At 44.5% G+C, this 18427-nt stretch overlaps 1 protein-coding gene across 2 annotated transcripts in view; it reads right to left on the bottom strand.

Annotated features, from left to right (window-relative positions):
* Positions 1-3486: 3486 nt before the first annotated feature.
* Positions 3487-18427, bottom strand: part of EPB41L5 (erythrocyte membrane protein band 4.1 like 5) — an 851839-nt gene continuing 836898 nt past the window's right edge. For both annotated transcript variants that reach the window (XM_085645978.1, XM_085645979.1), the window contains exon 26: positions 3487-7548. In XM_085645978.1, the coding sequence (XP_085502104.1) occupies positions 7485-7548 (64 nt within the window). In that variant the 3' untranslated portion in view covers positions 3487-7484. The remainder of the gene's footprint in view (positions 7549-18427) is intronic.

Consider the following 18427-nt stretch of genomic DNA (forward strand, 5'->3'; position numbering starts at 1 on the left):
AGTAGCTCAGACGACGTCATCTCGGCGGCTACGACGCCAGCGACTTACGTTGAGCCTACCGACGACGCCTACCGACGCGCAGGGGTACTGCTGACGAAAAACTTTACGGATCCAGTCTGACGCCTGGGGTTATTCTAAGGTAAGGAATCTATCACGAACGTGTCTTTCAGATTAGCCCATACCGGCATGGCACTGCAAAAACTCATACTAGAGTATGTAAAATTTATGCAAAACTTGGATTTACAGGTGAATTCTGTAACATTTTTCATCTTAGTGGCCGGCCATCGGACAAAGAAATATCAACTTTTCACTTAGCTGGCCGTGATGTAGAACACACAGATACCTTCTCGTACTTACAAGTATTGTTTAATAAAATACACTCTTGGACCCATATGGTAGCTAATAAAAGCCTTCTCTTGGAAAAAAAGCATTAATGCAATTTTTTCTTGGACGTCATTAAAAAGATCTACAGGGCTAAAGCTACTTCTATTGCAGCATAAAGAGCAGGAGTGTGGGGAAACACAAAGTCAGACTCATTACAAACCATAGAGGATACCTTTCTGGAAAAGATAGCCCTTCCTAGCAGTTGTTCCTCTTTTAATTGCCATTGTGAGCTGGAAGTACCCTATATATCTGATCAGATGGGCATAGCCCCAATCTTGTTATAGCATTCGATTTGGAGAAGGGAATCGGGTTATCCTACACAACATATTATCAAAGACTGTTTAACTCTTGATAATGCATACAAGATTCCCCTGAATCACTTATGGCCAACATACCCTCACCTTTTTGGGTTTACAACAGCTGTACGAGACCCCGGCCACATGTGTGACCATTACAAAGAAACAAATTAAGTAAAAAAAATTTAAACAAAATGGAGACGGAAAGATATCAAATCAATTGTAACAAGTACACGGTTTCAACCTATTTGAATGTACCTGTCAGCTCTGAGGGGTCAGCCTCCCATTTGGCATTTGTTACAAACCCCCGTCACGTTTTGAAATTAAGGTTCAGACTAAACCTCATTCTCTGTATGCTGGGCTACTCCTTCTGGTATTTATTCTCAGCAAGCCCTGCTTCCCTGTTCACCAAATTAAGTATCTAGCCAATCACAACTTCATAGCTTCTTTTTCTGTACATTTTATGCAGTATATCTTAAACCTATCATGCGCAAATACAAATGCAGGCAATGTCACCCAGGATGCTTCATGACCACTACGTCTATCGTTGTGTAGCAACCTTTTTATGTTTTTCACTAAAAACTAGGAGATTATAGCAGTAGTTATGAACAATAGGTTTTAATTTATCTGTCACAGTGTTATGGCTTTTTAATATATTTTTAAAATATTTTTTCATATTTTATTACATGATATTTTGTCTATATAAATTTGTACTTTTGTGATCTGTGTGTTTCTAGATCGAATAAAGTGTTTTGACTGACTGGTAGGTACCGCAACACAGCCACGCAAAGGCTGGAAGGCTTGCGTGCTGCGGTTGATGGGGGGGTGGGGGTAAGGGCACTACTATATGCCCCTTCCGTGGCCACGAAAGGCAGATCACCGGTGACGAGGGGGCCACAGAAAGTCCCAAGGATCTGGCTATAGCTCGTGCTGTCCTTAAAGAGCTCCAGCGCCAAATCCACCTGGTCTCTGAAGAGATAAAAGCCATCAAAGATCATGTCAATTAGTGAAGTCTGGACAGCCCCAGAGAAGCCAGTAGTCCTCAACCAGGCGTGGTGTCGCAGGGACACTGTAGACAAATCGCTCCTCCTAGTGAGTCAGTGGTGTCTAGTCCATAGCGATTGTTGAACTTAGCTGCATCTCTCAAGTCAGCAACAGCCTGGGAGAGCACGGCCTGGACCTCCTCCGGGACAATTGGCAGCACCTGCGCAACCGTATCCTACAGTGTGTAGGAACAGTGGCCCAAAAGTATGCAGTGTTCACACACTGAAATGCCAGGCTAGTGGAAGAAACTACCTTCTTGCTTAAATTGTTCAGCCTCTTGGATTCTTGATCCAGTGGGGCAGGTGGGAATGCGCAAGGGTTACATGAGAAGTGGATGCTTGGTTGTTCAGTGAGGAAATTGGGGTCCCCAGGAGCGGAGCGTTGGTGGCAGGCAATAGTCTTGTTCACAGGAGCCTCTGTGCTGTGCTTGGACCAAGCAGGACATCAGTAAGTGCTTCATTAAAGAGAAAAGGCGGTTTGGAAGGGGGCACTCCAAGCTGAAGCACTTCCATCAAGACATTAGTCTTGACTGCCACCGAGGGCAAGGTAAGGTCCAGGACCTCAGCCACCCTTCGCACTACCAGTGCAAATGATGCTCGCTCCTCCATAGCCACGGTAGGGGGAGAAAGCATGCCAGTATCCGGAGGAGTATCCAGTCTGCTGGCTTCACCCAGGTCCTTACACCAGTCTAAGGAGTCATAAGGCTAGTATTCTTCAGGGTACAGTGACCACTCCCATTCTTTCCAGAATACTAGCCTATAGGAATAGAGCTCAGGCTCTGGCCTGGAAGGCATGGCTCCAGTCAGCACCAGAGCCGGCGTCTGATGATGCTCCTCTGGCTCCGCATTGGAGCCGTGGGAATGAGTACGGGAATGGCGTCAGGAGAGTTGGCTTTGGGACCAGAGTCAAGGAAGTTCGATATGGCACAACCAGCGTTGATCCGGATCCATCTATGGATCCTTAGGGGCAAGACTTAAGCTGGAGACATCACCGTGGATCCAGTAGGGGCCCCTCCCGAACTCACAGGGCACGAAGGCACACCAGAGGGAACAGAACTCTCAAATATGAGGCACATGGCCTCATAAACTCTTGTATTTGAGCGCGGGTTGCTACGGCTTCTGGAAATGTGGGAAGACACCAAGTTGGCCCAGGTTTTTGACTCAACCATGGAGCCAGGCCTCGAGGGATGCTCCCTCATCTCGTTGTCCAACGGACAAGGTGAAGTCGAATCACGCTTCGATTTATTTTTCTTCTTCTGGGACCAAGACTTACCTGAACACCTCAACGACTTGGAGAGGGATGACAACCTCGTACTCCGGAACCACTCCCTGGACCTTCCTCTAGATCGGGACATCAAGTGTAGAGCCTCCAAGATTTTGAGGGACTGCTCTTTCAATCCCTTCGGATGCATGGCGCAGCAGTCGGGACAGGCTTCCGGGGACAATTCTAGGGTAAGGAATCTACGTCTGGAAGTCTCTATCAGATAAAAGTCTCTAACCAGAATGATAGAAATATCTGCTTAGTCTGGCATGGGGTGTTGTATTTTGCTGCTACCAGAGAGAAGATGAACATCAGAGTCCTACAGAGCCCATGATCACTACATGTAATTCTAGCCTTTAGTAAGTGGCTCTCCCAAGGTAATAATTTGATAATCACAAAATCACATCTAGAGAGGATCATGTAAGGCTAATTCAACCATGGCTAGAACAAGACTAACACATTTATACAGTGAAATGCAAAAAAAAAAATGAATCCAAAGCAGCTTTGCACCGATGTGATGTATTTGAAATTACTAGGAAAGGTAAACATTCAAAGTACTTATCGGAGCAGAGTACAAATCACAGTTCTTGTTCCCATTTACAAAATGTAATAGAAAGCTCAGTGCAGTGTCTCTAGTACAAATTTATATACATCAACTACAAAATGTGAAAAAAATATAAAGTGAAGCACGGTGCATTTAAAAAATAAATTACACTAAGATCTACTGCAAAGCTTCACATATAAAAGATAAAAATACAGTAGTGTGGTGGTGACATTAGTTTAAAACAATACAGCAGAATAAAAAGCAATAAAGAAAAATAGACATTATAGCATTCTACACTAGTTTGTATCTAGGAAATGTTGAAGCGTTAAGAAGAAAACATTGTTCCAAAAAGGAAAAAGTATTGCAAAACATTTCATGCTGTCCCTCTGTCTTGTATTCCGATCAATAACCGATAAATCGCAGATAACTTAATGTCAGAGAAATTAGGAGGTTTCTTTTCTCGGTAACCAAAGTTAAGACTGAGCTAAGGTACAAGAATGTAACTTACTAAAAAGACTTCTACATGTCCTTCCACACACTGGGGTCTTATACATGTGGGTCCTGTGTGACACAACAATACAGTAAATCCCAAGGTGAACACTACAAACAGAGGGTCCTATTTAGCACAAGAATATTATTTATTTCCAGTAATTCTAGTTTATCTCTGAATTAATGGAGATGATCATTGCAGTCCTTCCCTTGCTCCACGTAAACACCTACAAACTACACATTCCTTTTGCTTAATTTCTCAAATAAGTGCCAGAACACCCTTTACTTCTCGCTTTCTAGTCTTACACCTCAATAAATCATTACTTTTGTTAGATGCTGTGCTTTTTTGGTGACTCATTAAAAACTTCACTCACTTTTCAGATTTTGCAAAGGTTTTGTGAAGTTCTAACTACTTAAAGAAATATTGCAACTACAAAATAAATAAAATAATCTCTAGGAATTAAATGTGCTGTGTTTTGTGTGAGCAGGGTAAAAAGAACGGTTCGAACCCCAATGTATTTTGAATTTGATAGATAATGTAAACTCGGGTAGAATTTTTTCTTTCATTTTGACGATGTGCAAAGTGCGAAAAGCCTACTCTAAATTTTGCACAAAATGTATTGTAAATTAGGACTGACCTTAGAGTTTTAGGGACATTAATTTAAATGCATTCCACATAACCTTACTCTCAGGTGCCCCAATATGGAACTTGTGATCATAAGTGGCTAGTTTCATCTGCCAGAGGCATAGTAAGTATTAAAATATTCATACTTAAGGACAATCTATTATGCTACCTTTGGTATTACTCTTATAGGGTAGGCCCCTGAGTACTTCTGGGGCAAGGTGTGGAACACATATTAAAAGCACATGGCTGAATGCATTGAATATTTTGTTCATTAAGGTTTAGAAACCAATTCTTGACCTAGATTTTAACTTGGATCACTCAACTGTGCTTTAGACAATTATACATTTGTATCCACAAATGTTAACACTTCATTTCCTGAACCAAGATGATGGACCGTGTGGTCCCATGTTTGGTGGCAGCAGTGAACTAAATATCACTCTGGACAAGCAAATACGGTTTATTTGTAATCAGGAGACAATTGTTTGAATGATTATCTGTGTAACTGTTAGGACACATTTAGTAATTCCCCCCCAAAAAAACAGTCACGCCCATTCATCGTGGTGCTTAACACTTGAAAAAGGCACAGTCAGGTAAGTTTGAAAAGGCACGGTGCAGCAAAGAGGCTGAAAGCCAATAGTCTTTACATTGATACGGTTGACCAAGTTTTACATCCATTCTAAAATCTCACTCTGTCTCTCATTGCATCTGTGAACCACATAGCTACTACCATACTCCATTTTGTCCGTTTACAAAGTGATTATGGAATGCCTCTTCTAACTATTCAGGCCTGTTCTCCTTTATCCCACCTCCTAATGTCCACCCCAGGAAGACAAAATAACTAACCACTCCATAACCCTGCAAGCATTTTGGCGATTAAGAGCCACCCACAAAGCCAAGATTTTTCACTTGCAAAATAGTGCGGCATGCAGACCCATCAGGCAGCAAGAGGTTTCAATGCAGTTTAAACTGTGGAAGGAATAAAGTGTGCTTAAACTTTATGCTGCACATGTTGAAATATGTTATGTTGTTTGCTGTTACTTATTAAAAGTCTTTGAAAAAAATGAGCCACAAGTTTGTCTGACTTTTGCACTACATGATTAAAAGTCAAAGTAAAAAACCACTACAGCACTTTAAAGCTATGAAACGGTTTTGGGAAAATCAACTTTTTCAAATGAAAAGGCATTTGTTAAGAACATATCTCCAACATCACTCCAAACTGCAAATTGAGTTTGAATAAAGAAATCTACACAATGAAGCCATAGCCTTCAGCTGCATCAAAGTACTATGGTCTAGCACCACTAATTAACATGTGCATACTTCATGCAGGATTCTATTGCCAGACTTTCAGAGAATTCTAACTTAAGTATTGCAGTCCTCCCTGAATCTCAATTTATTCTCAAGCACGAAGAAACCATTGAAACAGAAAATTTAAATCTTAATCAAATGTATGCTTTTGATTACAATTTAAGCAACACTATGTTATATAAAGGTTCGGGAGATCTTCGGCTCAGCTGACAGATCAATAGTCATGTCTGAAGGGCCAATGGACCACGTTACAAGCATTACAAGCTGCTCAAGAAAAAAACCAGGTTCCTTACCTGAAAAGCTTGCAAACAAAACAGTACTGCTTACAAAGCAAGCTGCAGCATGGCTTGACATAGCAGATGTTGATACAGGCAAAATCTACCAATATAATTTTATCTGCCGTAGCATCACTTCCAATCCTAGCAAGCTGTTGAATGGTGACCGACAGCCGAATGCACAAGATCCTGGCAGATTAGGTTACACAAACTCTCAATGTTCAGAATGGCCTGCACCAAGTAAACCTCACTCTTCATTTTGAAGTTTAAAAAACAAGAAATAAAAAATAAAAAAAAATCAGGCGTCAGTACTGTAAAGAAAATAATCTTCTTACACTTGCCCTTAACGTAAGCTAATAGTGTCCATTAACTATGTCACCAACAGGCTAGAGTTAACAATTATTGATACCTACCCTATCTGCAGGATTTGTCAAGTGCAGAGCTAAAACAATCAAGCATTCACACCGATCAGGCTTTAATTCAACAACAAATATTGTTAAGTGTGCAAACCCTCAGCGGGGGAAGGGTACCACTCAGATTACACAACGTTTTGAGTGCTCAAGATTCACCTTTTTTTATAGTACCAAGATCTAAATATCCACACACACCATAGTATAGATGTAAAGAATGGACGTGACGGTACATTATATAGACAGTAACCTTCTGATATAGCTTTTTTTTCAGTTGCTTACATATCTTTACAGGAAATACACAAGAAATATGCAAAATACTTCACAGAAGAAAACCTAAGGTCCCCTAACGTATAATCCAATTAACAACAGGAACAGTAGAAACGCAAAAAGTACAAATTAGTGGTACGCTGATATACAGGACGCTACAGTGGCTCTACCTGGTCCAGTTTCACAGAAGCTACACACCCAAGGGCCATAGATAGTCCACCTCAAAGGGATGGTTGTCAGTGTATTCACCTAGAAGACAGTAGTAGACAGACATGCTTGAACACAAAGGAACATGATCTGCATCTGTGTTGGGGCATTCACAGCACAAGTTCGGGCTTGCCAGGTATTGATTTACCCGGTCACTCTTGCCCAAGCTCTTTTGAGTGTTCATTCCTATCTCTATAAACCAGAATAAAACGAATTCCATTGAAATCCAATAGATGGATGGATGGATGCATAGTTCTTGCAAGTTATCCACGTCTTCAGAAGTCTGTTAGAAAAACGTTGTAGAAGAATGTTCGCAGAGATTAAATAGAATATTCCAGTCTTCAGGGATTAAAAAGGAGAGAACAGACTTTTCCTTCATAGTTCAGTAGTTAGCAAACATTTAGTCTTCATAGGCTGTTCAGTGAGCTGGGTCACAGTGCTAATAATAAAAAAAAAAAACATAGTTGCTGTTAAATAAGTTGCATAATATTCAAACTGCTGTTAACATTTTATATTAAGTCATTCGGCCCAATCATATCAGTAATATATAGTGCTGCATCACTAAATTATTGAAACGCATGCTCTTCTTTTATCCCTCAAACAGTACAGATTATCAAGTTACTTATTTTCTGTAACACTCTTTCTGGTGGACACTATCTCAAATTTAGATTATTCCACAGGCACAAGACTGGACCTGGAATCTTTTCACAGCAATGTTCCTGCGAGCCACTACGTGCTGCCTTGTGGCTTCATGTAGACTTCGTTCCACACTGTAAGGACGAAGCAGAGTCACGTATAAGCGCCACCCCTGCATGCTGACACTTTCTTGCTTGACTCTTCACGCTCATGAACATGGAGCCTATAATAAAAATCAGCACTATTGTGCAGATCTCGAATTTGGGACCTTAATTGAAGGCAAAAAGAGGCCACTACATTGTATCGGGCACTGGGAGGGAGGTGAGATGTCTACAAGAGCGTTACCAAAGGTAAGTAACTTTCTTCTGATGGATACCTCTAACCACAGGCACCTCACCTTTATAATAGATACCAAAGTAGTACCCCCTCCCCGCCCCCCAAAGATGGACGGTTTGTGGAGTGGACGAAGACCAAAAAATCTTTCAGGACTGAGCGGACAAAACGACCTTCCTGCTGGAGCTGGCTGACAAGGCAGTAGTGCTTCATGAACGTTTGCTCAGATGCCCAAGTTGCAGCTTGAAAGGTGTCAGGGACAAGCACTCCACATGCTAATGCAGTCGTAGCGGCCATGACCCTGGAGGAATGGGACTCAGACGTTCTGGAGGATAATTCAGGACTAATGCTTAGCACATCTTAACACAGAACTATACACCTTAACAGAGTCCTCTTTTTCACAGCTTTCCCTTTACCCCTTAGAACCCCACAAAAAGCTGATCATTTGCCCAATGGTTCTTGATACGATCACTGCAAAGGATAAAGCTCGCCTGGTGTCCAAATAATGGAGCCTCTTTGGAGGGGTGAGGTTGGGCAAAGATCATTGTGAGAAAGATGGATTGCCCAATGTGGAAAGGAATCAAAGCTTTCGGCAAAGGCCACCTGAGTCTTCAGCACCCATTTGCCTGGAAAAAAAGGTGGTGTACAGTGGTTTCAGTGACTGGGCCTGGAGTTCACTCACACAATGAGCTTAAGTGATGGCAATGAGGAAGACAGTCTTTAAAGTCAGATGATGTAACAAGCAGCTGTGTGTTGGCTCAAAAGGAGTACACAAAAGAAATGTCAAGACCAAGTTAAGATTCCACTATGGCATCACAAATGGTTTTGGAGGGAACACGTGTATTAAACCTTTAGGAAACCACACCACAACAGGTGATTTAATAAATGACTTGTCTGGCTAACACAAAAAGGCTGAAAGGGCAGACAAATAACATTTAATAGTGTCCACTGTAAGGCGGTGCTGGGACAAAGACAAAACAACCAACAGTTTGGCTTGTAAAGGGTTTGTTTTGCAGACTACACACTAGTTGAAAAACCTGTCCCAGCACTGGGTAAATGCCTGGCAGCAAAGATGACATCCACCTTAAGTGGTAGATCGAACACAGTCAACTGCTGCTTCTCAAACTCCATGCATGAAGGAGTACATAGAACAGGTTTGTGTGCAGAAACCTGCCCTGTTGCTGCAACAGAAGATTCGCTCTAAGTGGAAAGCGGACATACTCATGCACAGCTTTGGGAACCACACACTCCTGCCTCAATCCGGAGCCACTAGGATGACTTGGGCCCGATCGTTACTAATCTTCATAACGTGGGCGGGAGAGGCCAAGAGAGGAAGGCGTACTGTGTTACACTCCAGCTGGAATGCATCTCCTAGCCAGAGGTTTTGCAGGAACTCGAATTAGCAAATGTTTTGACTGTACATTCCCAACAGTGGCAAAAAGATCTAGCCAGGGTTCTCCATTGTCGGAAGATACTCTGCACTGGCATTCAAGGATCCCACTAGGTGGTACAAAACCAGCAATATACCCTGACGCTCTTGCAAACTTCAGAGGTGCAGAGCCAGAACGCCACTCCATCCTGCTCGTTGCAGTACCACAAGGTGGTAGTGTTGTCTGCAAGAACCAGTACCAGTCTCCCCTTGATGGAGAGCAGGAAGGCCTATCAGTGCCAGATGAGTAGCCACAACAGACGGATATGGAGACAGACTTCTGCCAAAGATTAAAGTCCTTAGATCTCTGCCTCTCCTAAGTGACCTTGCCAACCTAGCAGTGACACATCTGTTTCCACAGTCCACACTGGGTAAGGAAATGAGAGGGGTTTGCTGCTGGTCCAAATGAGGTCGACCTACCACCACTGCAGTAACCTCTTAAACCTGAAAGGTATAGGACAGGTTGCCTTTGTGCTCAGCCCACATGGACTTCTGATTCTTCTACAGAGCATGCATATGCTGCCTAGCATAGTTGACAAGCAGTATGCAGGTTAAGGGGTCAAGAAGCATCAGAGCTGCTCTCAACGAGATCCAGGACTGGGGCTGAAACATTGGACTTAGTGCAGTTCACATCCTTCTCTCCATTGCAACATGTTCTACACAGCTTCTATAAAAGGAAGGCTCTATAAAGGAGTTAAGTGTGCCTTTGGGTTGTTGGTCGAAAACCTCAAAAGTGTCAAGAGGTTCGCCATCACATGGAGGTGTTCTACAAATGACTGTGGTGAGCCAACCTTCAACAGCCAGCCATTGAGGAAGGGGAAAATTGGTATCTCTTAATATCTGAAGGTGGTGGTGGTGGGTGATTACCACCATCATCACTTACGTGAATGACTGAGGGGCACGGTTGAGACTTAAGGGGAGCACAGTAAACTGAAAATGCTCAAGGCCTACCTATAATCATAAATAACATCTGCAGGACTACAGGACAGGTATATGAAAAAACAAGTCCAAGTCCATATTCCAGTCGTTCCGATCCATGCCAGAGACAGAACCTGGCACAACGCAAGCATTTCGAATTTGGCCTTCCATAGGAATGCATTCAGACGGCAATGATCTAAGATGGTTTTACTGAAGTCATCCGTCCTGCAGCATCAGGAAATAGCACGAGTACCAACCTGCGCCTATTTCTTTAAGCAGAACCCTCCCGATGCCTCATTTGGAACGTAAATCTCATCCCTCCTGCATTAGATTGGCTATGTGTTCCTCTGAGAGCCGGTCTGGTGTCGAAGTGAGGTTTGGTTGGGGAGAAAAAATTTGTAGGGCATAACAATGCTGAATTATTAGGAGAACCCATCTGCTGTATGTGGATAGCCACCCTGTAAGAAAGTACTAAATTCTGCCTCCCTCAGAGTGGTTGTGCACTGCTAAAGGCAAGCCAAAACAGCTTGGAGGTTGTTGCCGCAAGTAAGGGGCACTAAGAGGACTGATGCCCTGGATGGCTTGCGAATAGCCAGCCACATCGTACGCCATGGAATGATGGGAGTGAAAGCAAACCGGGCTGGGCAGACTAGCCTTTCCTGTAAGCCAAAAACTTCTTGCGGGAGCGGCTTCAGGAGCAGTTCTGTGCCCATTTGGAGCGGTACTGAGACAAGGTCTGTGACTTTCTTCTATCTTCAGAGATGTACATCTCCGCTTTATGGTCCAGGATTGCCTTTGAGTGCAAGAGGACTTATTTCTTTATTACCTGACTGAGTCATGTCCCAAACACGCACCAAAGACATCTCATGCAAGTCTATGACCGACATCTGTTTTCTACAGTCACTGCATAGTTTGAAATCTCTTGTTTTAGGAGGGGACATTGTGTCCTTGCAAACTGGATTTTATTTTGGAGGTCTTCGAAAATGGACAAAAGTGGGAGCGAAGCTCTGAATCTGTGTTTGAAGGCACAGAAGTTAAGGAACAGCTGTCTTCATGCCGTGGTTTCGCATATATGTTGACTGCTCTGTCACTTCTGAGAGGAAACAACACCTATACAAAGCCATACTACGCCACCTAGCGGTTTGAAATCATTGCTATGAAAAGTTTCCATATCCAGTCTGACGCCTGGGATATGTTCTGAAGGAGAGGAATCTGGGGTTAGAAGTATCCACAAGAAACATTGATAGTGGAAAATGGCACTCTTGTTACTTATGAGCCTCAAGTTTAAATACTACCAATGTTTCATCTGACATTTAGTCATACAATGCTTATATAACAGCATGGCCAAACACTCATGGTTCATACAATATCCAGTTTGTGTAAAGGAAGTAGGTTTATGACTATTGTGTATTTAACAATGTTCTGGTTCTGGTTCCAATTAAAACGTAAGCACATCAGCAGCACAGGATGCTTTAAAACCATTAATAAATGGCTGCCCCACTGTTCACACAAGTGGGGAACTTTACTAAGAAGTTCTTGCGCATCCGGAATTCCTACTAACCCGGTCTTCATTACAACTCCACCGTCCACAAGAGGAGTCCGGCTCACCCGCCTCTAGGCACCCTCCAGCCACAGGACCTCCCATACATGGTCCTCTGTGGCACCCTGATCCCGATTGCATTCGGCGCACCCGCAAGACTGAATCCACAATTGATTCGAAGGCATACAGCATACAATTTTGCGGCCCTGAAGAGTCACGGGATACTTCCCGCATGTGACGAAATACGTGTCGGCTGGTCGTTTCTTTGTTTGTTGCATTATTAAAACTTTCTAATCAATCTACTGGTGTCGACCACTGAATCACTAATACGAGACATTTCTACCAGAAATAATTTTGTTATCCTCATTACGTGTGCCCGGGACTTTTTCTCACAAGTGGGGAACTTTGCTAAGAAGTGGTGAAGCTGCTTTTCATGCACTAGGACATCTTTAAAATAATCATTTTGCCACCAGAGGGATCGCTATGCAGTATCTGCGTGTTCCAAGAAGTTTCTCATCATTGCGAAGTCCTGTCAAGTCCCTATTTAGAGAAAACTATTAACATGGGGCTTATTAGACAAGGCTACAGGGAAGGCTTCTCAATGTGTGGTGGGTTGTTCACAGATGTAGCTATCTTTTCCGAGCAGATCCTGCGGGCAAGATGAAGTAGTTTGTGTTCCAATGTTCATGGCTTCTTGTGTGCCAGTATTCCACAAAACTTCACTGTCATCAGGAGAAAGGCCTTAGTCACATTTCCCATCTTCCAGAAAATGTGGCAACAGAAGGATATTCTCATTATCTGGAAAAGTATTTTGGACATGATGCCTTTACAATACTTGCAGTTTGCAGAGTATAGATACTACTAGACAGATTAACTTATACAGCCTTGACTCAGCTTTGATATTGGGAAGCTCACATAGATATTCCCGGATAATGTATTAATAAGTTGTAGAACATAGGATATAACATCCGCCCATAACTCGGTGTCCAATGCAAGCTAAGGCTATTCACTTCCAACATGATTTCAACCATTCCTTTGTGGACAACCCAGAAGATGTTCAAAGCTGCCCAGTGGAATATAGTGTGTCTGGTGAGGTGTCCAAGAAATCTTTATTTTCATTTTTCCACTGTTGTTCTTTGGCAGCACATATGACGTTCTCAAGAAATCACCTACCATTCTCACAAGCAACACAATTAGATATGGTATGTGTCCAGTGGAACACACAGTTATGAAAAGATTGCTGGACTTAGCGGTAGCATGAAACTGATCATATTACTCTATGCTGCCTTAGTGCAGGACAAAGGGGGCAATAGAGTTATAGCCCAAGCGATAAGGGCGGTGGATTGTGTGGAGGAACTGGCAATCCCACAGTGGAGGCAAGCATTTGAACAAGATAAGCAGATATCCCCTAATGCCCGGTTCAGGCTAATACAATTTAATTTTCCTCCATAGAAAATACCGCCCACCCCCTCACACTTTTTTATTAAAGTATTTTAAACATTTCCATGAATAAAGCATCCATGTATAGCTATTCTTATTCATTTTCATGTTACCCATCTAACATTATACACTGTTCACAGCAGTCACCATATGAAAATAACACAGGGTGAGGCTCAAATATAACAAAACTTATCTATAGAAACAAACAGTAAATGGGTCATCCATATTAGGGTCAAAACCCACACTTGTGGGGCGTGGCCGGGGAGGCAATGGAGTGAGAAGTGCTTTTCTCGCTCTCCGTCTTCCCGGGACCCATTATGCAACTGCTTACCGCTGAGAGGCACCCAGCCTTGGTTCCAGGACCATTCGGTGACACCCTACACTCGGTGGAACCGACTGAAGACGGGTGCAGCATGAGCGGCGGTGCCCGGAGCAGTGAAAGACTTGAGGAAAGAGGCGACGCGTGGCGGAAGCCATCTTGCCCTTGGAAGCCACCGCACCACCGCCACTACATACTACTGAAGAGATCACGCATTGAGTACAGTGAAGAGCGCAGACCCCTGAGCGAGCGAGGGCGGGAGCAGCCACAGCTGGCATCGCAGATTCCCCAGAGTAGCCCGGCGATGGAAGTACCACCGGGACCACCGTGCCTCTACGCAGCCTGAAATAAATTCCCTGCTTGCCTGAGCGCTACCCATCTACACTGATGGTGGCCGACGACCTCAAAGATTTTTTGGGGCTTGCTGGCGGCGAGGGGAGGTCGACTGCCTCTTCAAGGGACCTGCCGCACCGCTTCTGTGGTGAGGACTGCTAGACCGGGGGCCTACCCGGTGAAATGGTGACGTTGGCCTGCCCTTGCTGGCTCCGCTGAGACTCCAGGCGGCGCATGACTGCACCGACTCAGTAAGCCAGATTGCTCCCACAGTGGGTAGGGCCCATCGAAGATGCAGGACCTGGGCCTACCTCGCCGCCCCCTGGAGAGGGACCAGACGCACACACACACTGGTAAGAGCAGAGCTGCGCTTGGGGCAGATATAGACTGTGGATTGGGAGTCAGTGATAACTAGCTAAAGCCAGCGGTGCGAACATCTAACCCTACCACACAGCAAAGTTACCGGCGGAAACAAGCTGGACCCTGGGCTTCGAGCCCTCTGCAGCGCAGAGAGCGTAACTACGTGTAGGGGGAAGCAAGAGGCGGGAAGCAGCAGCAGAGTGTTCCTGGCAGTGTAGTTCAGAGACAGCTACATCGATGCCTGCAAGGGGAAACATTGCAAAAAATGGACGACAGTGAGCATACCCACACATGCTGCCCTGGGCCAGAGACCCTGCAACGCTAAGAGGCTACATGGCACAACCGAAGCAGGACCGCAGTAACAGGCAGGAAACTTTGGAAATGTGCGCTGCATGGACAGAGCAGGCAGGCAGGGCCCCTGCCTGGGGGAAAACCTAAGAAGAAGAAAGCCCCCCATACTGGATGCTTACAATACCACACAGATTACGCAGCCCAAACATATGGGCTTTACATGGGATGTTTGCGCCCTTAACACTACGTGCTCAGAGTTGGTGAGAAGTGGAGGCAGCCAGCGGCTCCATCCGTAAGAGTGCACTGCCTCCTGGTGCCTGGGCCTCTAAACAGAGCATAGGAGTCAGAGGCAGCCCCATTAACTGGTTTATCTGCGGAGGTCCCAAGCACACGGCACAAACAGAATTCACATGAGGTGAGACCAGTGGCAGAGTATTTCTGGAGGAGTGCGTTAAGAGACTGTTCCACCCCTCGGAACGGGCTTTAAAGACAGAGCCTACACAGAGAAGAGGCAGGCCACTGCACCCTTTGAGATCACTACCATATGCTATGCCGCACTCCAAAGTGACCAAGGGCAATCCAGTGATGTCCCCGTTACCTGAAGCGGCAGCTCACCCCCCCTTCTCAGTTGCATGGGGCGTCTGGTGTTGAATCCTTAGCTCCAATCATGCAAGGAAACATGGAGCGCTTTCTGAAAGAAATAAAAACGGACATCGCCTCACTCAAAGAATAGTTTAACTCGGACCTATGAGACATACGGAGAGAGGTGTCTGAAATTGGGGTCTGAATAGATTACCTCGAGTGGACGGTCGATGCCAGATTCGAAGATCACAAAGAGCTGTGGAAGCGAATCGCCGCGCTAGAAGACCAACATATCGAACTGCAAACCAAACAAGAAGACCTGGAAAACAGGAACCGCTCGAACAACAGCTGCATACAAGGGGTGTCTTGGGGGGTGCCGATATCATAGCTTTCACAGAACTGCTTCATGTGGTCCAGGGTGACGATGACAGGGCACACCAGGTTGCTGCGAGAGCAGGACAAGTGGATGGCGCTTCAGAGTCCACTTCTTCAGGGAGAAGAAGCGATCATGCAAGCAGCCACGGGTAAGACGGAAATTAAACATCAAGGCTACACAATCCAACTACTGGGATCTCTCCCCTGTCACACTACGAAAACGCTGCAACTTCAAACCTATTACTGACAAGCTGCGAGCCCAAGGAATTCGGTATCAGTGGGGCCATTCTTTTGCCCTCCTGCTCCAATGGAACGGTAGGCACCGCCCACTGCGCTTGCTGGCGACTTACTATGTATTTGTATGTCCACTACTTTTGTGGTATCTTGCATATTTATGCGGCGGCCCTGTCTGGGTTGTAGGCGACATGATGTGTTCAACGATTGTTTTGAAGATACCAATAAAAGTTTTTAAAAACGAAAAAAGAAAGAAAAAAAACACACTTATGAGATAGAAGGGTGGGTCAGAAGTGCCCATTAGGGACAGTGGAGTAGAGCTGCACTGCATATCTATTTTCAAGGAATAGTGAAGTCACCTAGAATGACAGACATCAATAAGTGGATCTGCGTTATCAGGACAATCTCTGAAATATCTCCGAAATATGAATTTATTACGCAACTGTATGTTAACATCTTTTTGGTAACATCGCTGATATGTTATAAACCATGATACCTGAAAATAAACAGATTTAAAGAAAAAACATTTAGTATGTGTGAATCAATATCACTTTCCTAATTGTCTTTCCTGGCTCAACAGTCAACTGTGCTTTCAATCTTTCTGGCTCAAAGTTGGTAAGGCCCGCTTGTATGCTGGCTTACCTTTATAGCTGTTAGTAGCACTAACAAAAGGAATATGCTACTTACCAGTATGCATCTGTTCTTGGCATGTAGAGCTGCAGAGTTGTACACTTAGCATAGATCGCCATCTGGTGTTGGGCCCGGATGTTTGCAGTTTGTTTTTGTTCTTTGGACAGTCTTTGGAAGTCACGAGTTCGGTGACTCCTCCTTCGGTCCGTACTGCGCATGGGCTTCGGCTCCATCCTCAGATTGTTTTTCGCCAACAGGGAAATGATGGAGCGTAGTAATAACAGTGAGAAACCCATGTGTGTTGTATCTAAATAAGATGGACTGGAACGGATACAGGTAGCCGGGGAGGCGGGTGGGCGTGTACAACTCTGCAGCTCTACATGCCAAGAACAGATGCATACTGGTAAGTAGCATATTCCGTTCGAGGCATATGAGCTGCAGATTGTACACTTAGCATAGATTATATAGCAGTACCCAACCTTAGCGGCGACCACCGGTATCCGTTGCAGTGGTTTGAAAAAGTGTCTTTAGTACAGCCTGGCCCACACTAGCTTGCTGCTTGGAATGCACATCTACACAGTAATGTTTTGTGAAGGTGTGCGGTGTTGACCATGTGGCTGCTTTGCAGATGTCATCTAAGGGTATGTTCCCTAGAAAAGCCATAGAAGCCCCTAACTTTCTAGTAGAGTGGGCTTTAGGTGGAACAGATAATGTTCTTTTTGCCTTTTGATAGCAAATTTGTATGCACTTTACAATCCACCTAGCTATCCCTGATTTAGAGATGGGGTTGCCTTTATGTGGTGGAGAGAAGGAGACGAACAATTGTTTAGTCTTCGTGAAAGGTTGCGTTCTCTGTATGTAGTACAGCAAAGCCCTTTTAACATCAAGTGTGTGTAAAGCCCTTTCTGCAACAGATTGAGGTTGCGAGAAGAAGACAGGTAATTCCACCGATTGATTGAGATGGAAGGGGGAAATGACCTTGGGCAGAAACTTCGGATTTGTACGAAGTATGACCTTGCTGTGATGTATTTGTAGGAAGGGTTCCTGTATAGTGAACGCTTGTATTTCACCAACCCTTCTAAGGGAAGTGATAGCTACGAGAAAAGCTGTTTTCCAGGTGAGAAACTGTAGCTCACATTTATGCATTGGTTCGAAGGGCGGACCCATTAGCCGTGTAAGAACTACATTTAGATTCCATACAGGGGAAGGTGGTGCCCTGGGAGGAATTACTCGTTTAAGGCCTTCCATAAAGGCTTTAATAGCGGGCACTCTGAACAGTGATAAATGCTGTCTGTTTTGTAGATAAGCAGCGATCGCTGCTAGGTGTAGGCGTATGGATGAATATGCCAGGTTACACCTGTGAAGATGGAGCAGATAGCATATAATGTGCTGTATGGATGCATCTAAAGGGTTGATTGTATTGTTACCGCAGTAAATTACAAATCTTTTCCACTTTGCGGCATAGCATGCTCTAGTGGTAGGACGTCTGGCTTCCATGATGATGTTCATGCAATCAGGGGGAAGGTTAAGGTATCCAAATTCTAAGATTTCAGGAGCCAGATCGCAAGGTTGAGCTGAGCTGGGTCCGGGTGCCTGATTTCTCCATGGTTCTGGGTTAGGAGGCATGGGGACAGGTGCAGTTTTTGATGTGGTACCACTGATAGTTGTAGTAGTGTGGTGTACCACGGCTGCCTGGCCCACGTTGGAGCTACTAGAATGAGTGTGAGGGAGTGCTGTTGTAGCTTCCTTAACACTAATGGAATTAGTGGGAGAGGTGGAAAGGCGTATGCAAATCTGCCTGACCAGTTCATCCATATCGCATTGCCCTTGGACAATGGGTGTGGGTATCTGGCGGCGAAGCTTGGGCATTTTTTGTTTTCGTGGGTGGCGAAGAGGTC

Source organism: Triturus cristatus, chromosome 3_1 (assembly GCF_964204655.1).
Source record: "Triturus cristatus chromosome 3_1, aTriCri1.1, whole genome shotgun sequence".
NCBI lineage: Eukaryota > Metazoa > Chordata > Amphibia > Caudata > Salamandridae > Triturus > Triturus cristatus.